This window comes from Eleutherodactylus coqui, chromosome 8 (assembly GCF_035609145.1).
Source record: "Eleutherodactylus coqui strain aEleCoq1 chromosome 8, aEleCoq1.hap1, whole genome shotgun sequence".
NCBI lineage: Eukaryota > Metazoa > Chordata > Amphibia > Anura > Eleutherodactylidae > Eleutherodactylus > Eleutherodactylus coqui.
In genome coordinates, this window is record NC_089844.1 from 172,435,077 (window position 1) to 172,462,853 (window position 27,777).

The 27,777-nt window shown below is 46.4% G+C and overlaps 1 protein-coding gene across 1 annotated transcript in view; it reads right to left on the minus strand.

Annotated features, from left to right (window-relative positions):
• Window positions 1-27,777, minus strand: part of LOC136577191 (collagen alpha-1(I) chain-like) — a 95,095-nt gene that overhangs the window by 40,955 nt on the left and 26,363 nt on the right. The window contains exons 2-3 of the mRNA XM_066576990.1: window positions 24,973-25,054; window positions 22,804-23,111 (exon numbers count right to left, since the gene is read on the minus strand). Coding sequence (XP_066433087.1) covers window positions 22,804-23,089 — 286 coding nt within the window. The 5' untranslated portion in view covers window positions 23,090-23,111; window positions 24,973-25,054. The remainder of the gene's footprint in view (window positions 1-22,803; window positions 23,112-24,972; window positions 25,055-27,777) is intronic.

Here is a 27,777-nt window from a genome sequence, read left to right on the forward strand (position 1 = left end):
CAGCGCCACTATTTTTCCTGGTGTGCCGTTCCAGCCCTACACCAGCACGTCTCCCGCAACATCAATCGTGCCCTCACCAACGCGGTTACTGGGAATGTCCACTTAACCACAGACACGTGGACAAGTACTGGCGGGCAGGGCCACTATATCTCCCTGACGGCACATTGGGTGAATTTGGTGTAGGCTGGGACCGAGTCAGAGCCTGGGACCGCACACGTCCTACCCACACCCAGAATAGCGGGTCCTTCCTCGGTTTTGGTATCTGCGGTGGTCTATGCCACCTCCTCTAAACCCTCCTCCTCCTCCTCCTCCTTCTATGCAACCTCTACCTCTCAATTAAGAAATGTGAGCAGCACATCGCCAGCAGTCGGTGTGGCGCGGCGTGGCAGCACAGCGGTGGGCAAGCGTCAGCAGGCCGTGCTGAAACTAATCAGCTTAGGAGAGAAGAGACACACGGCCGCCGAACTGTTGCAGGGTCTGACAGAGCAGACCGACCTCTGGCTTTCTCCCCTGAGCCTCCAACCGGGCATGGTCGTGTGTAACAACGGCCGTAACTTGGTGGCAGCTCGGCAGCCTCACACATGCGCCATGCCAGGCCAACGTCTCCAATCTGGTGGTTCAGCGGTTTCTGAAAAACTACCCACACTTGTCTGACCTGCTCGGCAAGGTGCGTCGCATCTGCGCACATTTCCGCAAGTCCACCACAGACGCTGTCACCCTGCGGACCCTGCAACATCGGTTTAATCTGCCAGAGCACCGACTGCTGTGCGACGTGCCCACACTGTGGAATTCTACGCTCCACATGTTGGCCAGGCTCTATGAGCAGCGTAGAGCAATAGTGGAATACCAACTCCAACATGGGCGGCGTAGTGGTAGTCAGCCTCCCCAATTCTTTACAGAAGAGTTGGCCTGGTTGGCAGACATCTACCAGGTCCTTGGAAACTTTGAGGAGTCTACCCAGATGGTGAGCGGCGATGCTGCAATCATTAGCATCACCATTCCCCTGCTATGCCTGCTGAGAAGTTCGCTGCAAAGCATGAAGACTGACGCTTTGTGGTCGGAACAGGAGACGGGGGAAGAGAGTATGTGTCTTGATAGTCAGAGCACCCTGATGTCTATATTGCAGCCCGTTTTGGAGGAGGAGGAGGAGAGGAAGGAGCAAGAGGAGGAGGAGGGGGAAGAGACAGCTGGGCCCACTGCAGAGGGTACCCATGCTGCTTGCATCTCATCTGTTCAGCGTGTATGGGCTGTGGAGGAGGAGGAGGAGGATCCTGAAAGTGATCTTCCTAGGGAGGACAGCGATGTGTTGCGTACTGGTACCCTGGCACACATGGCTGACTTCATGTTAGGCTGCCTTTCTCGTGACCCTCGAGTTACACTGCGGATTACTGGGTGTACACCCTGCTGGACCCACGGTACAAGGAGAACCTTGCCACTCTCATTCCCGAAGAGGAAAGGGGTTTGAGAGTGATGCAATACTACAGGGCCCTGGTGGACAAACTGATGGTAAACTTCCCGTCTGACAGCACTAGTAGCAGCAGGCGCAGTTCCGAGGGCCAAGTAGCAGGGGAGGCGCGGAGATCAGGCAGCATGTTCAGCGCAGGCAGGGGAACACTCTCCAAGGCCTTTGCCAGCTTTATGGCTCCCCAGCAAGACTACGTCACCACTCCCCAGTCAAGGCTGAGTCAGGGGGAGCACTGTAAAAAGATGGTGGGGGAGTACGTAGCCGATTGTACCACCATCCTCCATGATGCCTCTGCTCCATACAACTATTGGGTGTCAAAGCTGGACACGTGGAACGAACATGCGCTGTATGCCCTGGAGGTGCTTGCTTGCCCTGCCGCTAGCGTCTTGTCAGAGAGGGTGTTTAGTGCAGCTGGGGAAATCATCATGGATAAGCGTAACCGCCTGTCAACTGCCAGTGCCGACATGCTTACACTCATAAAGATGAACAAAGCCTGGATTTCCCCAGACTTCTCTTCTCCACCGGCGGAGAGAAGCGGAACCTAAAGATTCTTTTCACTGTAACCGCAGATAAAAGCACTCTTCTCTATCACCGGGAAAAAGGGGCATTTGTCTTTGTCAATCTGTCTCTGATATTAGTCCTCCTCCTGCTCCTCCTCCTCCATAAACAACATGTCATCGCGCTGAACGGCCAATTTTTCTGCGGCCCAAAAGGCTCATCTACATCTACTAATGTTTTTACAATTTTTCTAAGTTTCAAAAGTATTGAGACTGTAACATGAACCAATTTTTTCAACAGGGCTGCCTACAGGCTCTGCTACAAATTAAGCAACAATGTTTATGGGTTTCACCTGCCCTCGCGGTTGATAAATTTTTCAGAGGTACGCTTGTACTCTTGGTACACTTATTTTTGGGACCCACGCCTACACTGTTATCCAACTAATTTTTCCGGCCTTTGCCTATGCTCATGGTATCCCAATGTTTCAGAGGTAGGTCTATACTATTATTACAGAAATTTTACTGGGGTCTGCCTGCCTATACTTCTGCTACAAGAAAGTTACAGGGGTCTGCCTATACTGCTGCCACTTACATGTTACAGGGGTCTGCCTATACTTCTGCCATGTAAATGTTACAGGGGTCTGCCAATACTGCTGCCACAAGGATGTTACTAGGGTCTGCCTATACTGCTGCCACTTAAATGTTAGAGGGGTCTGCAAATACTTCTGCCACGTAAATGTTACAGGGGTCTGCCTATACTGCTGCCACAAGGAATTTACTGGGGTCTGCCTATACTGCTGCCACGTTAATTTTACAGGGGTTTACCTATACTGCTGCCACAACGATATTACAGGGGTCTGCCTATACTGCTGCTACAGAAATGTTACAGGGGTCTGCCAATACTGCTGCTACAGAAATGTTACAGGTGTCTTCCAATACTGTTACTACATAAATGTTACTCGGCTATGTCTATACTGTTACTACAGAAATGTTGCTGGGGTCTGTCTATACTGTTACTACTGAAAATTTACAAATACTGGGCTCTCTCTGTACTGCTGCTACGGAAATGTTAATAGGGGTCTGCATATACTGCTGCTACACTAATGTTACAGGGGTCTGCCAATAGTGCTGCTACATAAATGTTAATAGGGGGTCTGCGTGTACTTCTGCTACTAAAATGTTACTGGGGTCTGCCTTTACTCTGGCACGTAAATGTTACAGGGGTCTGCCTATACTGTTACTACATAAATGTTACTCGGCTATGTCTATACTGTTACTACAGAAATGTTGCTGGGGTCTGTCCATACTGTTACTACAGAAATGTTACTGGGGTCTCCCTAGACTTCTGCAACATAACTGTTACTGGGGTCAGCTTATGCCTTTGCAACAGGAATTTTACAGGGGTCTGTGTATACTATGGGTGCACTATCCATCCATCTATGTATCTATCCATCCATCTATCCATCTATGTATCTATCAATCCATCTATCTATCCATCTATGTATCTATCCATCCATCTATCTATCCCTCTATTTATCTATCCATCCATCTCCTATCTATGTATCTATCCATCCTTCTCCTATCTATCCATCCATCTCCTATCTATCCATCCATCCATCTATCTATGCATCTCTCTATCCATCTCTCTACCCATCTATCTATCCATCCATCTATCCATTTATCTATCCATCCTTCTATCCATACATCCATCTATCAATCTATGTATCCATCTATGTATCTATCCATCCATCTATCTATGTATCTATCCATCCATTTATCTATGTATCTATCCATCCATCTATCTATCCATCTATCCATCTGCTATCTATCTGCTATCTATCTATGTATCTATCTATCCATCATCCATTATCTATCCATCCTGTCTTACCTGCTCAAGATTTGGCAATTCTACAACCTCATTAGCATACAAACTAAGCAAACTGAGACAGTGTTGAGGTAAAACAAATATAAAACATGAGTTTATTTACTCTTTAGTATATAAATGTAAGTGAAACTGCTAATTAACATATAAAGCATACAGATCACATGGGTAACAAAGATAAGCATCAATACATCACCGGATATTGTAGCATCACTCCGCAATCGGGGAATCTCCACGTACGATTGGTAGGAGGAATCCGGGAAAACGCCAGCACGTCTGCTAGACAACAAGTTGAGTCCCAAAGCTGCACAGAAGATCACCCCCCTTTTATACTACTTTTTCATTATGTGACATATCCGCTTCTGCGTAGTTATGAGTATATATGTCATTCTTATATAACTAATCAAGCTTTACGCATGCTCCATAGTACTCTGGCAATAATTTATCTCATGGTTTCTCCATGAGATAATAAACATCTGCAGTCTATTACTTTACAACATCTGGTGACTATGAGTCATTCTAGCTAGTTTTATCTGGAATATGCTGCTTTTCTGCAGTTCTTTTCAGGCCAGTTCAAAAGTTTATTGAACGTAGAACACAAATGGAAAGTCACAGGCAACTATTTAATGGTCACTACCTACCTATACCTTTACTATACACAATCTCTCACTCAATCGTGTCCCACACGTATCACACACCCATCTATCTATCTATCTATCTATCTATCTATCTATCTATCTATCTATTTATCCATCCATCAATTTATCTATCTATGTATCTATCCATCCATCTACTAGTCATCTATCTCCTAGCTATCTATCTGCTAGCTATGTATCTATCTACCTATCATCTATCTATCTATGTATCCATCCATTATCTATCCATCCATCTCCTATCTATCCATCCATCTATCTATCCATTCATCCCCTAACAATCCATCTATCCATCCATCTATCCATCTGCTATTTATCTATCTGCTATATATCTATATATCTATGCGTCACCTATCTATCCATCCATCTCCTATCTATCTATCCATCCATCTCCTATCTATCTATCCATCCATCTCCTATCTATCTATCCATCTCCTATCTATCTATCCATCCATTATCTATCTATCTATCTATCTATCTATCTATCTATCTATCTATCTATCTATCCATCTGCTATGTATCTCCTATCTATCTATCTATCTATCTATCTATCTCCTATCTATGTATCCATCTCCTATCTATGTATCTATCTATCTCCTATCTATGTACCTATCTATCCATCTATCTCCTATTTATTTATAACTATCTATCTATCCATCCATTATCTATCCATCTCCAATCTATCTATCTATCTATCTATCTATCTATCTATCTATCTATCTATCTATCTATCCATCCATCTCCTGTTTATCTATCTATCCATCCATCTCCTATTTATCTATCCACCTATCTATCTATTCATCCGCTATCTATCTATGTATCTATCTATCCATCCATCCATCCATCCATCTCCTATCTATCCATCTCCTACCTATCCATCCATCCATCCATCCATCTCCTATCTATTTATCATTCTATTTATCCATTATCTATCTATCTGCCAACTATCTATCTATCCATCGATCCCCTATCTATGTATCTATCTATCAATCTCATATCCAGCGCTGCGGAATAAGTTGGCGCTATACAAATAAAGATTATTATTATTATTATTATTATCCATCCCCTATCCATCCATCTCCTACCTACCTATCTATCTATCCATCCATCTCCTACCTACCTATCTATCTATTTATCCATCAGCTATCTGTCTATCTATCTGCCTATCTATCTGCCTATCTATCTATCTGCCAATCTATCTATCTGCCTATCTATCTATCTATCTATCAAAAAACATGAACCACCCCAAGGCTACTCTCGCATGCATTCAGAAAACGCAGCTTGTAATCATGGCATTTTTACCGGAAGTTCGAGCATCGTCACTGAACACATGGCACAGTGACATATCCTTTGCAACCCAGTTTTCAGGCTCCTGCCTCTAATGACAATAACCCAGCTGCCATGCTTGGTCCATCGACTATTTATGTTCCATCTGCTTTTAACCCTTATACGTTCTAAAACCAAAATACCTGTACCGTTATGTTCTTAGTGAAGGGCATTCATATCTAAAGTGTTAAAAAAAGGAATAATAATAAATAATCCAAAGTTCTTGATTCTAACAGTTGCTTTCCTTTTGCCGGAAGGAACCCATTTAAAATTAACAAGTGTATATTTTTAAAGATTGTTTCTATATTTTTCGTTAGTGTGTTTTTAAATACTGTTCAATGTTTTTATTGTTTATACGCATACCCCTTTAACATTGTTGTAGCAGCAGTATAGGCAGATCCCTGTAACATTTATGTAGCAGAAGTATAGACAGACCCCAGTACCATTTTTGTAGGTGCAGTATACGCAGACCCCGTTACAATTTCTGTAGAAGTATAGGCAGACCCCAGTAACATTTCTGTAGCAGCAGAATAGGCAGACCCCTGTAACATTTACGTGGCAGAAGTATAGGCAGACCCGGTAACATTTTTACAGCAGAAGTATACACAGACTCCTGTAACATTTCTGTAGTAGCAGTATAGACAGATCCCAGTAACATTTATGTAGCAGAAGTATAGGCAGACCCCTGTAACAGATCCGTAGCAGCAATATAAGCAGGCCCCTGTAACATTTATGTAGCAGAGGCATAGGAAGACCCCTGTAACAAGTCTGTAGTAGAAGTATAGGCAGACCCCAGTAACATTTCTGTAGCAGCAGTATAGGCAGACCCCAGTACCATTTCTGTAGTAGAATTATAGGCAGACCCCAGTAACATTTCTGTAGCAGCAGTATAAGCAGACCCCTGTAACATTTATGTAGCAGAAGCATAGGCAGACCCCAGTACAATTTTTGTAGCAGCAGTATAGGCAGACCCCAGTACATTTCTGTAGAAGTATAGGCAGACCCCAGTAACATTTCTGTAGCAGCAGTATAGGCAGACCCCTGGAACATTTACGTGGCAGAAATATAGGCAGACCCCAGTAACATTTTTGTAGCAGAAGTGTACGCAGACCCCTGTAACATTTCTGTAGTAACAGTATAGACAGATCCCAGTAACATTTCTGTAGAAGAAGTATAGGCAGACCCCTGTAACATTTAAGTGGCAGCAGTATAGGCAGACCCCAATAATATCCTTGTGGCAGCAGTATAGGCAGACCCCAGTAATATTACGTGGCAGAAGTATAGGCAGACCCCTGTAACATTTAAGTGGCAGCAGTATTGGCAGACCCCAGAAACATTCTTGTAGCAGCAGTATTGGTAGACCACAGTAACATTCTTGTGGCAGCAGTATAGGCAGACCCCTGTAACATTTAAGTGGCAGCAGTATAGGCAGACCCCAGTAACATTCTTGTAGCAGCAGTGTAGGCAGACCCCTGTAACATTTAAGTGGAAGCAGTATAGGTAGACCCCAGTAACATCCTTGTGGCAGCAGTATTGGCAGACCCCTGTAACATTTACATGGCAGAAGTATAGGCAGACCCCTGTAACATTTACGTGGCAGAAGTATTGGCAGACCCCTGTAACATTTACGTGGCAGAAGTATTGGCAGACCCATGTAACATTTAAGTGGCAGCAGCATAGGCAGACTCCAGTAACATTTCTGTAGTAGAAGTATAGGCAGTCCCCTGTAACATTTACGTTGCAGAAGTTTGGGAAGACCCCTGTAACATTTACGTGGCAGAAGTATAGGCAGACCCCTGTAACATTTCCGTGGCAGAAGTTTGGGCAGAGCCCTGTAACATTTACGTGGCAGAAGTATAGGCAGACACCTGTAACATTCTTGTAGCAGTAGTATAGGCAGACCCCTGTAACATTTAAGTGGCAGCAGTATAGGCAGACCCCAATAATATCCTTGTGGCAGCAGTATAGGCAGACCACAGTAATATTACGTGGCAGAAGTATAGGTAGACCCCTGTAACATTTAAGTGGCAGCAGTATTGGCAGACCCCAGAAACATTCTTGTAGCAGCAGTATTGGTAGACCCCAGTAACATTCTTGTGGCAGCAGTATAGGCAGACCCCAGTAACATTCTTGTAGCAGCAGTGTAGGCAGACCCCTGTAACATTTACGTGGCAGAAGTATAAGCAGACCCCTGTAACATTTAAGTGGCAGCAGTATAGGCAGACCCCAGTAACATCCTTGTGACAGCAATATAGGCAGACCCTTGTAACATTTACATGGCAGAAGTATAGGCAGACCCCTGTAACATTTACGTGGCAGAAGTATTGGCAGACCCCTGTAACATTTACGTGGCAGAAGTATTGACAGACCCATGTAACATTTAAGTGGCAGCAGTATAGGCAGACTCTAGTAACATTTCTGTAGTAGAAGTATAGGCAGTCCCCTGTAACATTTACATTGCAGAAGTTTGGGCAGACCCCTGTAACATTTACGTGGCAGAAGTATAGGCAGACCCCTGTAACATTTAAGTGGCAGCAGTATTGGCAGACCCCAGAAACATTCTTGTAGCAGCAGTATTGGTAGACCCCAGTAACATTCTTGTGGCAGCAGTATAGGCAGACCCCTGTAACATTTAAGTGGCAGCAGTATAGGCAGACCCCAGTAACATTCTTGTAGCAGCAGTGTAGGCAGACCCCTGTAACATTTAAGTGGAAGCAGTATAGGCAGACCCCAGTAACATCCTTGTAGCAGCAGTATTGGCAGACCCCTGTAACATTTACATGGCAGAAGTATAGGCAGACCCCTGTAACATTTACGTGGCAGAAGTATTGGCAGACCCCTGTAACATTTACGTGGCAGAAGTATTGGCAGACCCATGTAACATTTAAGTGGCAGCAGTATAGGCAGACTCCAGTAACATTTCTGTAGTAGAAGTATAGGCAGTCCCCTGTAACATTTACGTTGCAGAAGTTTGGGAAGACCCCTGTAACATTTACGTGGCAGAAGTATAGGCAGACCCCTGTAACATTTCCGTGGCAGAAGTTTGGGCAGAGCCCTGTAACATTTACGTGGCAGAAGTATAGGCAGACACCTGTAACATTCTTGTAGCAGTAGTATAGGCAGACCCCTGTAACATTTAAGTGGCAGCAGTATAGGCAGACCCCAATAATATCCTTGTGGCAGCAGTATAGGCAGACCACAGTAATATTACGTGGCAGAAGTATAGGTAGACCCCTGTAACATTTAAGTGGCAGCAGTATTGGCAGACCCCAGAAACATTCTTGTAGCAGCAGTATTGGTACACCCCAGTAACATTCTTGTGGCAGCAGTATAGGCAGACCCCTGTAACATTTAAGTGGCAGCAGTATAGGCAGACCCCAGTAACATTCTTGTAGCAGCATTGTAGGCAGACCCCTGTAACATTTACGTGGCAGAAGTATAAGCAGACCCCTGTAACATTTAAGTGGCAGCAGTATAGGCAGACCCCAGTAACATCCTTGTGACAGCAATATAGGCAGACCCTTGTAACATTTACATGGCAGAAGTATAGGCAGACCCCTGTAACATTTACGTGGCAGAAGTATTGGCAGACCCCTGTAACATTTACGTGGCAGAAGTATTGACAGACCCATGTAACATTTAAGTGGCAGCAGTATAGGCAGACTCTAGTAACATTTCTGTAGTAGAAGTATAGGCAGTCCCCTGTAACATTTACATTGCAGAAGTTTGGGCAGACCCCTGTAACATTTACGTGGCAGAAGTATAGGCAGACCCCTGTAACATTTACGTGGCAGAAGTTTGGGCAGAGCCCTGTAACATTTACGTGGCAGAAGTATAGGCAGACGCCTGTAACATTCTTGTAGCAGCAGTATTGGCAGACCCCAGTAACATTCTTGTAGCACCAGTATAGGAAGACCCCTGTAACATTTATGTGGCAGAAGTATTGGCAGACCCCTGTAACATCCTCGTGACAGCAGTATAGGCAGACCCCTGTAACATTTACGTGGCAGAAGTATAGACAGACCCCAGTAACATTCTTGTATCAGAAGTATAGGCAGGCAGACCCGAATAAAATTTCTGTAGTAATAGTATAGGCCAACCTCTGAGACATTGGGGTATCATGAGCGTAGGCGAAGGCCGGACAAATTAGTTGGATAAGAGTTTAGGCGTGGGCCTGAAAAATAAGTGTACCAAGAGTACAAGTGTACCTCTGAAAAGTTTATCAACCGAGAGGGCAGGTAAAACTCATAAATATTTTTTGAAAGATACAGCTCTCTGTTGCTTAATTTGTAACAGAGCCTGTAGGCAGCCCTGTTGAAACAATTGGTTCATGTTAAAGTATCAATACTTTTGAAACTTTGAAAAATTGTAAAAACATTGGTAGATGTAGATGATCCTTTTGGGCCGCTGAAAAATTGGCCGTTCAGTGCGATGACATGTTGTTTCTGGAGGAGGAGTAGGAGGAGGAAGACTAATGTCAGAGGCAAATTGACAAAGCTAAATGCCCCATTTTCCTGGTGATAGAGAAGAGTGCTTTCATCTGTGGTTGCAGCAAAAAGAATCTTTAGGTTCCGCTGCTCTCCGCCGGTGGAGAAGAGAAGTCTGGGGAAATCCAGGCATTGTTCATCTTTATGAGTGTAAGCATGTCGGCACTGGCAGTTGACAGGCAGGTACGCTTTTCCGTGATGATTCCCCAAGCTGCACTAAACACCCTCTCTAACAAGCCAGCACCTCCAGGGCATACAGTGCAAGTTCGTGCCACGTGTCCAGCTTTGACACCCAATAGTTGTATGGAGCAGAGGCACCACGAAGGACGGTGGTACGATCGGCTACGTACTCCCTCACCATCTTTTTACAGTGCTCCCTCCGACTCAGCCTTGACTGGGGAGTGGTGACGCAGTCATGCTGGGGAGCCATAAAGCTGGCAAAGGCCTTGGAGAGTGTTCCCCTGCCTGCGCAGAACATGCTGCCTGATCTCCACGCCTCCCCTGCTACTTGGCCCTCGGAACTGCGTCTTCTGCCGCTAGCTCTGTCGGATGGGAAGTTTAGCATCACTTTGTCCACCAGGGCCCTGTGGTATTGCATCACTCTCGTACCCCTTTCCTTTTCGGGAATGAGAGGGGAAAGGTTCTCCTTGTACCGTTGGTCGAGAAGGGTGTACACCCAGTAATCCGTGTTGGCCAGAATGCGTCTAACGCGAGGGTCACGAGAAAGGCAGCCTAACATGAAGTCAGCCATGTGTGCCAGGGTGCCAGTACGCAAGACATGGCTGTCCTCACTAGGAAGATGGCTCCTCCTCCTCCTCCACAGGCCATACACGCTGAACAGATGAGCGGCAAGCAGCATGGGAACCCTCTGCAGTGTGCCCAGCTGTCTCTTCCCCCTCCTCCTCCTCCAAAACGCGCTGAGATATAGACATGAGGGTGGTCTGGCTATCAAGCGACATACTGTCATCCCCCGTCTCCTTTTCCAACCGCAAAGCGTCGGCCTTTATGCCTTGCAGCGAACTCCTCAGCAGGCATAGCAGCCCATTAGCTTTTCCTATTTATGACATAATCAATGCTCGTGCTAAATTTCAAGTTTCTATTACATTGGGAAGTGAGAGAATTAGATTCTGTATGTAAAATTTAGATGCTAATTTTTTTGCGCTTGGAATTGAATAATCGAGTTGTGGCCTATTAACTTTTCCTATTTATGCTCCAGGACGTGCAGCACGAATGTCAGCTGTTTATTACAGCTGACACCCATGGGCAATAGCTGCAATCCGCCGTACGGCCGATCGCAGCTTTTAAACCTTTAAATTCTGCTGTCATTTCTGACAGCGGCATTTAAATCCCCCGAACGATGTTTGGGGGTCCCATATGCCCCCCCCCCCTGCGTTGAGATCGGGGCAGTAGAGCAGGTGTCATGGCTGCCGGGGCCCTTCTGAAAGGCCCCAGGGCTGCCTTGAGAGACTGACTATCAAGCCATCTCTGTGGGGTGGCTTGATAGGCTGCCTGTCAGAATGCAGTATGACAAAATGCTTTAGCAATCAAAAAAGAAAAATACATGTTTGGTATCGCCGCGTCCGTAGAAGTCCGATCTATAAAAGTAGCATATGATTTGCCCTGCATGGTGAACGTCGTCCAACAAAAAAATAAAGAATACCAAAAATGCACTTTTTCAGTTACCTGTCTCCCAGGAAAAAACATAATAAAAAGCGATCAAAAAGTTGTATGTATTCACAATTGGTACTAACGGAAACTACAGAACATCTCACAAAAAATGAGCCCTTGCGGAACTACGTCGACGGAAAAATAAAAAGTTATTGCATAAGATTGCGGCAGAAAAAAAATGTAATGTCTTCGAAAAAAAAAAAAAAAGAGTAGTAAAGTAAAAAAAACCTATACAAGTTGGGGGGGAGGGCGTGGCTAGGCATGGAAGAGTGAATTCGCAGGCTCCGGAGCTCCGCTGCCGCTAAACTTTTGCCATCAGGGAAATACACCAGGAAACAACCCCACGGAGGATGACAAGAGTGGGGAAACGTAGGGCAAGCCAGCCGCAGACCCACGGATCCCCATTGAGCAAATTCCTGCACGGGACAAGCGCCAGAGCAAATAGAAAACTCGCTGGCATGACGCCGGGTCTCAACGAGATGCCCGCACCGCACCCGCCCGGAAACTCAGGGGCTCCCTCCTCACCTTCATACAGGGGAACAGAGAAGCTGCCTGTAACAAAAACCTTAGGACAACAAGGGGAACCCAGCCAGCTGCAGTGCAGAGGCACAGGCGCTCCGTATCTGGATGCTGTAAGCGCAGAGAAGCGCCTCACCACCCCGGCGCCGGGTCCACATGTGAAGCCCGCAGGGGACTTGGAGGTATCGGATCCAAGCATCGCCGGAGCAAGTAAACTCCCTGCCAACAAGACTTCGAGGGGACTCTGGCAGCTTACGGTACAGCCAGTCGGGGATGCAGAAGCCCCATCTTCAAGCACCAAAGGTGCAGAGAGATCCCCCGCCCTTCCAACATGGCGCTAAGGCAACACGTGACGCCAGGATTACAGACTGTCGGTGGCGCAGGAACCCCACTCCCAGGAGGGACACCAGAAACGGTCAGTAGAGGGATTAGGGCAAAATACTCAGAAACAATCCAGGAGCCCCCTGCACTCCCTATATACCACACAGGGGGAAGTGAAGCTTATGAAATCTCCAGACAGGGGCACAATACCACTACAAAGGCCAGCAGGGATGGTCCTGAGGCACCCCCTCCCAACCAACAGAAGTCTCCATGGCCATAATTTAGGCAAAGAGAAGTGGGGCTCACGAAACCCCCAGACAGGGACACAACTTCAGCGCAAAGACCAGTTTATACGGGTTGGAGGCTGCCCCCATCCAACCTACGAAAGACACTCCATCCACAATTTCAGAAGAGCAGGTCGGCACCATGGCCTAACACGCAATCGCCATCCACTGAACCGGTTAACGCAGGAGTCAATCATACGACACCAGGCCCTCTCTCTCCACAACCACTCATTATGACGACCTCTAAAAGCCTAACGATGCCGCCTGCAGATGACTCTCAAACACTACAAGCCCTATGGGTTATGATTTGTGCCTTACCCACCAAGACAGCTCTAGAGATGCAATTGCGACGTATAGAAGAGAAACACGATAAGACCATCGCCACAGTGAATCACTCAGTACAGGCCCTTACAGAGCAGGTTACGGCCCTAGAAGAGAACCCCGAGGTCTCGTCTACGGACTTTCAACAGCTCACCCTTGCAGTAGAAAAACAACAGAAACAGCTCAAGGACCTGACCTTTCACCTCGACGACATCGAGAACAGAGGCCGCCGTAACAACTTAAAGCTAAGAGGCCTCCCAGAAGAAATACCCTCAGACGCACTTTACGAATGCGTAATGGCCATTTTCAACAAACTGCTGCAGCGTCCGGAAGACAGAACAATAGAACTGGACAGGGTACACAGAGCAGAACACGGAACTCTAACCTGCCGAGGGACGTAATTTGCCGAGTGCATTTTTACAGACAAAAGGAGGAAATCCAGCGACTGGCCTGGGAAAGAGGCCCAGTCAAATTCCAGGGTGCCGAGATCACTATCGTGCCAGACGTGTCCAGATTGACCCTCAACAGCCGGAGGCTGATCCGCCCCCTGCTCGAGGCAGCTCGTAGAGCGGACACGACGTACAAATGGGGTCACCCTTTCCATTTGATCCTCCGAAAGTGGGGTCACATCTACATAGTCAGATCACCGACAGACCTGGAGGGGGTGTTCAGGTTCTTAGAGGTCCCAGCAGTCCCAGTTCCAGATTGGACTGAGCCCATGGTCTTTACCCCGACAAATCCATGACTCAAAAGATCCCCATGATGCGGGCTCCAACAGCACAGGAACAGAATCCGGCCGATAGAACCCAAACATCAAACCTGAGACTTAATGTTTTCGTCGTTGAAACTTTTTCAGTAGACACTCTCTCTTTGAAATAGTTTCCCAGTTGGTGGTCCATACCGTGCCATACCCTCCCACACTTTCCCATATTGTTAGTTTTTTTGTCTGCGGCGATCCGGAGCTCCCAGGCAGGATTGCAAAGAAAAGTAGCATACTACAAGAAAATAATATTGTTTCTATAGTGTTTTATATTTCTAGCTAACAATATTGGAGTTCAACAGCGGCTCCTCTGATTCGCTGCACTTCCACGCTTTCCCCAGTAGGGTATCAGGGGTCCTGCTTCCACCCTTTGGTTTCGGGGTGACAGGCTCCCTGAATAAAATATAGGTACCAGCCACTAGGTTGGGTTAAGGTTTGTTTGTTCTTGCCTTGTTTTCCCTAGTGTGTCGCGTGTTTCCCAACTGTTCTCCTCCCTCCCCCCACCTCTCTCTCTCCTATTCTTTTCTTCTTTTGTCTCTTTCCTTCTTTCTTTCTCCTTCTTTAATAATCGCAGGGTCCTCTGACAAAAATGAAATAGATTCCAATAACCTCTCGATATTCTCAATTAACGCGCAGGGTCTGAACACACCAGAGAAACGGTCCTCCATCCTCCATCTTCTATGGAAGAAGAGAGCACAGGTGGCCTTTATCCTCGAAACCCACTTCCGCACGAACGCCTGCCCTAGGTTCTCAGACACCCGAATGCCTACCACAGTACAAATGCGGAGTCCAAATCCAAGGGAGTCTCAATCCTACTCGCCAACACCATCCCATGGGAGCCACAATTTATTCTCCTAACTCCAACCAGGTGTCCTTTCTTGAAAGGATCCTGGAGGACCTGGACAAATTCAAAGAGGGTACCCTGGTGCTAGTGGGAGACATCAATGCCCTCCTAGACCCACGGCTAGACACATCCAAAGGCTCTGACAGTCTCTCCTCGTCCGCACACCGCAGGATTAAAAGAACACTCCACAAGCACCAACTTCTAGACGCTTGGAGGGTACTGCACCCCACCACCAAAGACTACACATTCTTTTCCCACCCACATAACAAATACTCTAGAATTGACTACTTTCTCCTCCAACACTCCACCCTGTCGTCCTTAGTCTCAGCAACAATCCATAACATCACCTTTTCAGACCATGCCATGATCACACTAACGTTAAAGTTACCCTCTCTGTACAATAGAACATGGCACTGGCGGTTTAATGAATCGTTCCTTCATGACCCGCTGATTTCAAATGAAATCCGTAAAGCCTTAAGAGACTACTTTGACCACAACAACACATCAGATGTAGAGCCACTAACAATCTGGGAGGCACACAAATGCGTAATTCGGGGGCTTTGCGTTAGCCTTGGCTCTCGTATTAAGAAAGAGCGTTCTGCACACCTTAGGTGGCTGCTGGATCAGATCCAGATGCTAGAGTCCACCCACAAATCTACTCACGACAGCGCCAGAGGAACTGAGCTGATCCAACTTAGAGAGAAGGTCCGCTCACATTGCATGGGACAGGCCAAAGCGTGTCTAGCGAAATGTAAATGTCACTTTTATGAATTTGGAGACAAACCCAGCCTTGCGTTAGCTCGGGCACTGCGTACCACAAGAGCCAGAACCTATGTCCCGCATATCACTTCCTCCAATGGCCATACACGGTACTTACCTACAAACAAATATCTGAAGCGTTCCAGTAATACTACCACTCCCTTTACAACCTATCTCCACCACAGTCAATCCAGAATAGAGAACAAAAGAGAGTTGCTATCCGAGAATATCTCCAGCACTCGAATCTACGTAAATTCCCCCAAGAGGCAATAGACATGATGGAAGCACCAGTCTCCCCAACTGAACTAGCAGAAGCGCTCGCAGACTCTCGGCCTGAAAAAGCCCCAGGTCCAGATGGGCTTACCTTAACATACTATAAGAAATTTGCAGAAACCCTGTCCCCCAACTTCATCCAGGCATTTAACTCCATAACCACGGGGAGTAAAATACCCAGAGACACCTTTACAGCGCATATCGCGGTTATCCCTAAGGAGGGGAAGGACCCATCACAATGCCAAAGCTACCTCCCAATCTCCCTGCTGAATGCCGACCTGAAACTGTTTGCTAAAATTCTTGTGAACAGGATCTCCCCTTACCTTCAGACAACAATTCACAAAGATCAAGTCGGCTTCGTTCCATTAAGAAAAGCGAGGGACAATACAACTAAAGCCATTAATCTAATACATCTAGTACGCAAACTTTCTATCCCAGTATGCCTATCGTCCACAGATGCAGACAAGGCATTTGACAGGGTGGAATGGGACTTCCTGTTCGCAACCATGACCCACATGGGAATGGGGCCGAACATGATGCATTGGATTACAAGCTTATATTCCCACCCAACTGCGTCAGTTAGGGTAAATGGTCAACTCTCAACACCATTCACTATCTCAAATAGCACCAGGCAGGCTGCCCTCTATCCCCCTTGATTTTCATTCTATGCCTACAGCCATTACTAACGCGGATCCGAGCCAACCCAAACATTCGTGGGATCACTGCGGGTGACACAGACCACAAGATAGCGGCCTATGCAGACGATCTCCTATTTTTCATCTCTGACCCGCGAATCTCCTTGCCAAACCTAATGTCCGAGATCAACCAATACTCCACACTGTCTAACTTTAAGATCAACTATCACAAATCAGCAGCGCTCAACGTCTCTCTTACACAACCCCTAATAAACAAGCTTAAGGACTTCTTCTCATTTACATGGGCAAGGGACCACATTCACTATCTGGGGATCAACTTAACACCAAATAGTGAGGACTTATACCCGGCCAACTTTCCACCCCTATTAAATAAGATCAGATAGGACCTTAATTCCTGGACCAAAGGCACATTTTCCTGGTTTGGCAGAGGGGCAATCATTAAAATGAATATTCTTCCCAGAGTCCTGTATTCTTTCCTGGGCAGGAAAGGCTTCCCGGATAGCGCGGAATACGCTGTCCACACCGAAAAAAGAGGGCGGCATGGGACTCCCAGATTTTGTGAAGTACCACTAAGGAAGCCCATCTGGTACGTATCATAGACTGGCACCGGCACTCAGCACTCAAGCAATGGGTCACCATCGAACAAGCTGCGTCTCCAGTGCCACTGGTGGTTCTTCCTTGGTCTGGCAGCACAGGCTCCATGGATCTGGCGCTCCATCCCACTATCCGTCCTACGTTGTCGATTGCCACCAGAGTACTTGCAAGGGCAGATATATTCCCCAGGCCTTCCCCAATGTTTCCGGTCCTAGGCAATCCAGAATTTCCACCAGGCAGTGAGAATGGAGTATTTCGTATATGGCCTACAGAGGGCAGATTTAGGGCAGAACAAGATGGCCAGTGGCTCTCGATGGAAACGTTAAGAGGAACTACTGTCCCAGCACCACTCCCAACTTGGCAGATGCTACAGTTGAGACATTTCCTACAGTCCCTACCTCACCCTAACGCATTTACCCGCCCAAAAACACAGTTTGAATCAATCTGTAGTGAAGAGGGCCCCTCTGGACACACCCTATCCAGACTATACAACATCTTCAATACACAGCTGGATCCCTCTCCCCCAAGATACATTGAGAAATGGGAAGAGGAGCTGGGAATCAATTTCACCCCGGAGGAAAGAGACAGAATCTTCACCATCACACATTCTTCATCAATATCCATCAAAATACAGGAATATGGATTTAAGATTCTCTCCAGATGGTACACGGTGCCCTCCCACCTACACAAAATATTTCCGTCGGTCTCTCCCCTATGTTGGAGATGCGGAGCGGAGCAAGGGACTATGTTACACATCTTCTGGGAGTGTCCGGTGCTGGCGGGCTTCTGGTCAGAGGTCTGGCAGATTACTTCCAAATTTACCCATTTCTCTCTACCAAAATCCCCGGCTCTATACCTCCTGCATCACAGTGACATTCCGTTGGCTGCCTACAAAAAAAATCTGTGGTGAACTTTTGGTGGGCGCGGAGAGGTCTTTTATTGCCAGACTCTGGAGACAGACAGCCCCGCCCTCACTGGCACTGTGCCTAAACACAGTTAATTGGATTATGGAGATGGAGGACCTTTCTGCATCACTTAAAGGGGTTGTCCCGCGAAAGCAAGTGGGTCTATACACTTCTGTATGGCCATATTAATGCACTTTGTAATGTACATTGTGCATTAATTATGAGCCATACAGAAGTTATCAGAAGTTTTTCACTTACCTGCTCCATTGCTAGCGTCCTCGTTTCCATGGAGCCGTCTAATTTTCAGCGTCTAATCGCCAAATTAGACGCGCTTGCGCAGTCCGGTCTTCTTCTTTGCTGAATGGGGCTCCGTGTAGCTCCGTGTAGCTCCGCCCCGTCACGTGCCGATTCCAGCCAATCAGGAGGCTGGAATCGGCAATGGACCGCACAGAAGCCCGAACGGGGGGGGGGGGTTGAAAAAAAAACGTTTCGGCGTGGGACAACCCCTTTAAGGGCACACAAGAAAGGTTTCGGAGAACATGGTACCACTGGGTAGTGTTCCAGTATCAATTGCTCCTTAACCCCCAAACTAATTAAAGGGGTTGTCCCGCGCCGAAACGGGTTTTTTTTTTTTTAACCCCCCGTTCGGCGCGAGACAACCCCGATGCAGGGGTTAAAAAAACCACCCGCACAGCGCTTACCTGAATCCCGGCGGTCCGGCGTCTTCATACTCACCTGCTGAAGATGGCCGCCGGGATCCTCTGTCTCCATGGACCGCAGGGCTTCTGTGCGGTCCATTGCCGATTCCAGCCTCCTGATTGGCTGGAATCGGCACGTGACGGGGCGGAGCTACACGGAGCTACACGGAGCCCCATTCAGAAAGGAAGAAGACCCGGACTGCGCAAGCGCGGCTAATTTGGCCATCGGAGGGCGAAAATTAGTCGGCACCATGGAGACGAGGACGCCAGCAACGGAGCAGGTAAGTATAAAACTTCTTATAACTTCTGTATGGCTCATAATTAATGCACAATGTATATTACAAAGTGCATTATTATGGCCATGCAGAAGTGTATAGACCCACTTGCTGCCTCGGGACAACCCCTTTAACTTACTCCCTTTCATATACCTACGCTCTCTGTTATTTCCGCTACTACTCGCTATATTCTTACCCGCATTCTCTCTCTTCACCCCTCATGTGTCCTGTTTTGTTTAGTTAGATAGTCTCGAATATAACTAAGAGTACATAGAGGTATGAAGCCCCACATAGTGCTCAATGGAAAGGACTACAGATGAAGCCTAGAAGACCGGCAAGTTCTGATTTTTAGTAAGCTACCTCATGTCATGTTTTTATGCATACATAGAAAATGTTTCCCTGTTTTTTCTAATCTTTTAACACTGAGGCTTTTCTGAAATGTGTATTTTATTGATTTCTGAAAGTCACAACCCAATTGTTATTGAATAACTGACTGCAATAAATAAAGAATTTATAAAAAAAAAACTATACAACTTTGGTATCGTAGCAATCGTACTGACCCATAGAATTAAGTTATTATGTCGTTTTTTTTTTAAAGTTTGTGCGCCGTAGAAACAAGACGCATTGAAAATGGCGGAATGTCGTTTTTTTTTCATTTTACTCCACTTAGAATTATTTAAAGGTTTTTCAGTATAATATATGGCACATTAAATAGCATCAATGAAAAATACAACTTGTCCTGCAAAAAACAAGCCCTCATATAGTGATATCGATGGATAAATGAAGGAGTTACGATTTTTTTAAAGGGGGGGAGGAAAAAACAAAAATGGAAAAGAAAAGGGGCCGCGTCATTAAGGTGTAAAAGTGAGGAGATTCTATGTCACCTCTATGTTTTTATGCTGAGGAGAATCTACTTCACCTCTATTTGTTTATTCTGAGGAAAATATACATCACCTCTATGTGTATTTACTGAGGAGAACCTACCTCACCTCTATGTGTATATACTGAGGTGAATCTTCCTCACCTCTGTGTATGTACTGAGGAGAATCTACCTCACCTCTATGTGTTTATACTGAGGAGAATCTACCTCACCTTTATGTGTTTATAGTTAGGAGAATCTACCTCACCTCTATGTGTATATAGCGAGGAGAATCTACCTCACCTCTATGTGTATATACTGAGGAGAATCTACCTCACCTCTATGTGCTTATACTGAGGAGAATCTACCTCACCTCTATGTGTTTATACTGAGGAGAATCTACCTCACCTCTGTGTGTATATACTGAGGAGAATCTACCTCACCTTTATGTGTATATACTGAGGAGAATCTACCTCACCTCTATGTGTTTATACTGAGGAGAATATACCTCACCCCTATGTTTATATGCTGATAAACAAACAAAAAATAGGAGAGCGCTCAGGCTAAAATAGCATTTTGTATATAAAATATACACCCTGAGTATTATCCACTGGACAGTGGAGAGCTCCAGGTTCCCCAAAGAAATGCCGGACACTGTATAGTGCCCAGGATAATGAATCACTGTTGGTTAGCTCCATAAAAAACAATCGTGAGGGTAACTCAAAAAACAAATTTGGGACCTGCGCTAAACAAAAACTCTGGGTGAAATTCTAGATGCAGAAAGAGAAATTGCTTACTAAAGGAGGGATCTCCCTGCCAGGTGACCCCTCATAGATGTAAAGGAGCCCGTAGATATAATTCTCTTGGGTATCTTTTATCCAATTGGATCCTCCCGAAAAGTTTCTCCAAATTTGCTTGATCTTGCACGATGTTTATTGTTACAGACAGGACAGACCAATTTCAAAACAAACAGAAACTAGACATATACCAATGTCAATGCGGGTAAAACTGACAGGCTGTTGCAACACGTTTTGGCCTGCTGTGAGGCCTTTTTAAAGCATGTTTTTATTACACCATGTACATTTATTTATATAGGGTCTGCTCACATCTCCTCCGGCACGCTGACCGCGCCTCCTGGTCGCTTGGTGACGTCACCAGTGTTGGCCGCTGCATGTCGAGAGACACGCGTCTCTGTGGTATATACTGAAAAGAATCTAACTCACCTCTTTGTGCATATACTGAGGAGAATCTACCTCACCTCTGTGTGTATATACTGAGGAGAATATACCTCACCTCTATGTGTATATACTATGGAGAATTTACCTCACCTCTATGTGTATATACTATGGAGAATCTACATCACCTCTATGTGTATATACTGAGAATTACCTCACCTCTGTGTATATACTGAGGAGAATCTACCTCACCTCTATGTGTATATACTGAGGAGAATCTACCTCACCTCTATGTGTATATACTGAGGAGAATCTACCTCACCTCTATGTGTATATACTGAGGAGAATCTACCTCACCTCTATGTGTATATACTGAGGAGAATCTACCTCACCTCTATGTGTTTATACTGAGGAGAATCTACCTCACCTCTATGTGTATGTACTGAGGAGAATCTACCTCACCTCTCTGTGTATATACTGAGGAGAATCTACATCACCTCTATGTGTATATACTGAGGAGAATCTACCTCACCTCTATGTGTATATACTGAGGAGAATCTACCTCACCTCTATGTGTATATACTGAGGAGAATCTACATCACCTCTATGTGTTCATACTGAGAACATTATAACGGACCTCTTTGTGCATATACTGAAATGTTGTAAAGTACATAAGGAAGCTGCCATGGGCTGCAGGGATGGAAGATGCGTTTAAGGCTAAGAAAGGGCTGCCACTACCAGTCTGAAGTTAAATTTGAATAAAAGGGGTGTTACCTTTAAGGGGAAAAAGTAAGTTGAATGGGAGGGGTGGCACATTCTGAAGAGGGACATCAGTAAATGCAGCCTGAGAAAAATCTAATGCTCCTCTATGTGTATACGTATTTTATTCCTCGATCCCTCTGAATTAACCTTGACTTCACGAAAATCCTCCATGAGAGCAACAGGTAAACACTTGTAACCAATTAACTTGGGTGAAGCCAGGTAGATCAACTAGTATAATTATATAATGAAATTAATGCCCATAACAGATCTATCAATAACCAGGCTTTGTGTGCCTTCATTTAATTAGTAAAGCACCTTTGAAACCCATAATTGTATTGTAGTGTAAACACCTTTTTTCAATTAGCTTTTGGAAATGTCATTAACACAAAGACTCATTTATTTTTTCACCCTGCACTGTGGATGGTGAATGGTACAATTGTCTGTGTTATTAGTTACATTGTGTTTGTCTATAATTGTGACTTAGATATTATTAGACCACATTTAATTAGTGATGAATGTAGAAATCCAGGGGTTCACTTAATTTTTTAATGCAACTATAGTCCTAAGAACAATAATTGAGCTACTTCTGTTACTCATAGATGTGGAAAAACATAGTGGATGTGAGTTTTGGCTACTGTCATTGTTTTGATTTCAGTCTCAGACCCCGATTTGTTACAGTTGATTATACTGAATGATGTGCATCTGCATTATTACTATAGGACTGGAAACATTGATTGGATTCTATCTAAACACTTGTGCCATGGTGCCAGATGTTTCTCAACCATAAGGTGATCCCAGACAGATCGTAAGTCATTCTTACCTTTCTGGAGACTCCGCGTCAGGTCGTGGCTGACTTGACGTTCGTTGATGTCCTGTAAAACCTGCACAGTTATCCTTTGTCCTTCTGCGATAGTATAATAACTTATAATGCAGTCAACCACGTCCTTTGCTGATTTTTCATCCAACAGGCTGGAGGGTATTTTCCGATATGGGGGTGGTACATCGATAGATGACAGTTTCCTTTTGAAGCTTTTGAGTGACTCTTTGCTTATATTCTCCAGTGCATGGGTCAGGATATCTTTTATCACTTCTGTCATATTTGTCATACGAGACAAGAGTCTGTATACCCTGTTATAGGGACACAATATATTTTGATACGATTAGGATACTGCAAAGTAAAGACCCATACCCCATGCCTTGTAGGAGAGAAGGGGCGACATGAGCTTGAAGGGCAGAACCCTAAAAGAGGTGGAACCTGGCATAGGTTCACAGAACCCATAGACGAAGCTAACCAATGGAGGGGCATCCCTTCTCTATCCTCCAGTTTGAAAATAACCAGAGATGTACTTACTTTTCGATGAACCCCCAGGATGCAGCGCTGCAGTCCTTGTGATTGCTGTGACAGATGATGGCACAGGAAATCAGGTGACCACTGCAGCCAGTGAGAGGCTAAAGGATCATGTTCTTGAATTCCTGGTATTATGATGCTCAATATGTGAGCACCAAAGTCAGGAGAACAGGCAGTGACATTGCAGCAATCACTTGATTTACTGTGATATCATTTTCACAGGAATTACCAGGACCACAGTGGGCGGCAGCATTGGATCCTGGCGGCCACAGAAGAGTATATCTCTGTTGATTATCACACAAGGGAGCCTATTGTAAAGAGCATGTCTAGTAACCAGAAAACCCCTTTAAGATAAATACACAAACCTACCAAATGTAGTTGGACATGAGAGCAAAAACAGACGTTTTATTTATTCCCATATGTTAATACTTAGTGGGTCTCCTTTGGCCCTAATGACATTGGAAACTCTCCATGGCACACTTTCTACCAATGTCTGATACACTTTTGCTGGTATTTCCCTCCATTCATCCTGCAAACATCTGGCGAGTTCTCTCTCAGAAGATATATGCCGTTCATATTTCCTGACCCAACATTCCAGTTCATCCCAGAGATGTTTAGGAGGGGATCAGGTTGGACTCTGAGCAGGCCAGCCCAATCGTAGAGCATCCATATCCTGCATCCAACATAAATGTCAACAGGTTCAAAGGAGCCCCACTAAGTATTACCATATGGGAAAAAATACTATTTCTGATTCTTGCTTAGGTGTCCAGTGACTTTTGGTAGAATATTCTAGATATGTAGAGAACAGTCCGAGACCCCACCAGACCAATCCCATTGGATTAGATTGATGAGCTTCTCTCAGTGTACATTTTAGTATAATCGCCCATAGTCCACCTATGTTATATCAGCCTGCTAGCGGCTACATAATAAATGCTGTATATCAGTCAGTGCCATATAATTGACACCAATAAACCACCATTGGCTAGGAGGAGAAGGTTATGTCAGGTCGTTATCCTACTGACAATTTAGATTTAATTCATTTTCTACTTTTGCAGTTTTCATGTACATAACATGATACGCTGATACTTGTAGACACTTTTCAAAGTGTGCTGTGTACTTTGTGAGTCAGCAGTGATCTCATTCTCCAACTTTATTATAAGGCTGTAGGCAGATAACAGATCATACTATTGACAATAGGTGATGTGGAAAGCTTACCTCCTACCCTCCCTGCACAGTGACTTCTGCAGAAACCACAGAACATGCCCACAACACTCATATAAGACGTTCTTTGACCACAACATCTCAGGGACCTGGGCTGCCTTTGACCCTCCATTGCAGCTAATTACTGGACATGTTGCTATGCAGTAAAGGCTACAAGAGTTATGGAGACAGCCAAGCCAGTGACTCTGTCAGTGTCAAAAGAGCACCACATATTTACCAGACCACCACTCCATCTCTTAGCTGATAGCATCAGGATCAGTGATAACCACTAGGGAGGTCCCTGACCACATGCCCCTGAATCCTCCCTATAATTTGGCCTATGTTCACAATGCCAGCTCAGATAAAGGAGGTCAGAACCCTGTGCTAACCATCTGGAGGGTAAAGATGTAGGCAGAGTGGAAGTAAAGAAGAATTAATCACCTAATGGGCAGCAGGTCAACGTCATAGTATTAGAGCAGCTCCCGCTACACCATCCTTCAGTGGAATCTTCTAGGCCGAACCACTACAAATGAAGAACATAAAACACAATGGATTTTCTTGATAATTGCATAAATCCCCCAAATTCTATATTCCCATTGCCATTTGTCCCATTTCTATGGATATTTTATAACATTCTTAGCAGGAAAGTAGTCCTATGTAACACCACAGATAACACAGTGAATCTTTTTATTATAAAAGTAAAATACATAACAGGTAGAGATGAGCGAGCACACTCGTCCGAGCTTGATGCTCGTCCGAGTATTAGGGTACTCGAGATGCTCGTTACTCGAGTCAAACATCACACTGTACTCGCGTCAATTCCATTTCCCTTCCCCGCATGTTTAGCGCCATTGTTTAGCCAATAAACATGCTGGGAAGGCATTACCACTTCCTGCTGAGACGTGCCAGCCCTCTGCACGTCTTAAGAAACAGCAGAGTGTATAACGTAGCTGTGGGGGACTGGGAGGCGGGGTGAGTTAGGTAGGGGGAAGGAAGCGACCAGGGAGGGGTGATGCAGTAATAGGAAGTAGAGAGGGAGGAAGAGGAGGAGCTCAGTGCTCTGAAGAAAGAAGAAGGGAGAAGACGTACTAGGACAAGGCTGCAATCAAGAAAGAAGATGGAACATCTCGTACAGCTAATTAAGGATGCAGTGGCCACCCAGGGCCCCCAGTGGATCGTGAAGATGGCTGAAGAACTTGGAGCAGCGGCGGCACCGGGGGGGGGGGGGAGAGCAGAAGAAGAACTCCCGGCAGAGAACAGCGGAACGGAGCCGCGGGGAAGACCGCAGAGGAGAAGGCACCCGCCAGCCAGATTGAGCCCCAGCCCGGCGGCGAAGAGGGGAGGCCGGAACAGCAGCCCGAGAATGGCGGGAGCAAGCGGGAGCGGAGTGGCGCGGTCGCAGCGCCCGGTGGACGCAGCCAACCGGAGGGAGCGGAGGAGCGGGGACGAGGTTGGACCGGAAGTCGGCGGGTTTCCTACCAGGAGAGGAGTAGCGGGCCAGAGGTCGGGTAAGTCCGGCGCGGGAGGGGGGAGTCCCGTGGCTGTGCAGGCGAGCAGAAAGGGTAAGGAACGCGGTCCATGTGTCTTCCTCAGCAAGCGAAGGGATCCGCAAGCAAGAAGTAGTCCCGGCAGGAGGCCTGCACTACAGAGAAAGGCCGCAGGGGGCTACGGGAGCGAGTCCCTATTCAGCCCAGAGGATGTTAGTGGAAGCGAAAGAAGACAGAAGAGAGCTGGAGGGAAAAAGAGAGGGAGGAAGCAGGTAACTAGGGAAAAGGTTAGGGGGTTAGATAGAGCGGAGGTACAGGAGAGTGAGGATAGTGAAAGTAGCGTAGCATACACAGCAGACAGAGAGGGGGCATTGGCAACAGCCCCTTTGCCTGCGGTTAGCAGGGTGGGGGAGGGGCAGCGAATTTTCGCGCGGCGGCAGGCGGCAGCGGCAGTAGGAGGAGGCAGCGGATCGCAGAGCGGCGCATGTGCGGGCGCTCACCGGGCAGCTCGGCAGCGGAGCAAGCAAGTTGGCGCGGCACGGAAGAACATACAGCGGGACAAGGCAGGTCTCGAGGGGCAATGGCGCGCAGCCGCACAAGGGGGGGTGGAGCAAGTTGGGTCCGCCTTGAGAGCGCGTGTCTGCACAAGCTCATCAGCGTCGGCGTCTCCAGAAAGCGATCGTCAGGAAATGAGGCTCCCTTTATCAGGCAAGCACGGTAGGACAGAAGCGGTGGTTGGATACGCTAGGCGCAGCGGCCGGGAGCGGGGCGACCGGGCTACACGGGATACCTCATCTCTTTCACAGGCTTCTTCCGCAGACAATGTATATTCTGCCCGCAGAGTTAGACACGACTTGGCATTTTCGGCTGCTAGGGCATTCAATGCACAGAGCCAGAGGAGCCGTGGTGTCACCCAGGAATTGGGACCGTAGCGACACACAGGCCAGAGGCGGGACCGTCGATCAGCGCCACCCGGCCCGAGCTTCCCCTTGGCAGGGCCAGAGGGAAACAAGGCGGGTGAGTCACTTTACAAAAATGTTTGGGATGTTTCCTTACCAAGGAATGATAAGAGTAATGTGGAGTTTATGGTTGCGCTTAAAGCGCTGGTACATCGTTTTGAGGTGGACAAAGGGCTACGAGGCCCGTTGGAAACTGGTGGTTTGTCTCACGCACCCGAGAGCTCGCAGAGAGAGGCGAGTCGTAGGGGCGAAGAGTTGTGTAGTGATGGTTTGAAATTCGCAGACTCGTTGTTCTGCGGGGTAGCCCCTTTAGGGGTGGGCTTGGCTGAAGATGTGACGGAGAAAATCAGAAACGGTCTATACGTTGATATATGGTCACTGCTGTCGGTGGAACATGTTGCCGTGGACAAAGAATGGTTTTCAGAACGCGGAACGGACAAGAAAGCGAAAGTAGCCAAAACCTTTGGAAATTGGCTACAGGCGTTTTTGATTCTTGCACACGTGACATGTCAACATTGTCCTCAGAAAGGCCCGGAACTATTCGTTTATATAAATACCATCCACAGTGCATATAAACTGCACGGTGGATCTGCGTGGTGGCGATACGACGAGGATTTTAGGCGTCGTACCTCCGGTTTAAAAGATATAAGTTGGGCCACGAAAGCGACAGACGTTTGGATCCAGCTTATCTTGTCACAAAAACCAGTCAGGCCGTTTTTTCAGGGAACCGCCACAGTCGCCAGTGGACAACAGGCGCCTGTGGCCCAGAAACCGGCTGGTTCTTGTTGGGCCTTCAACGA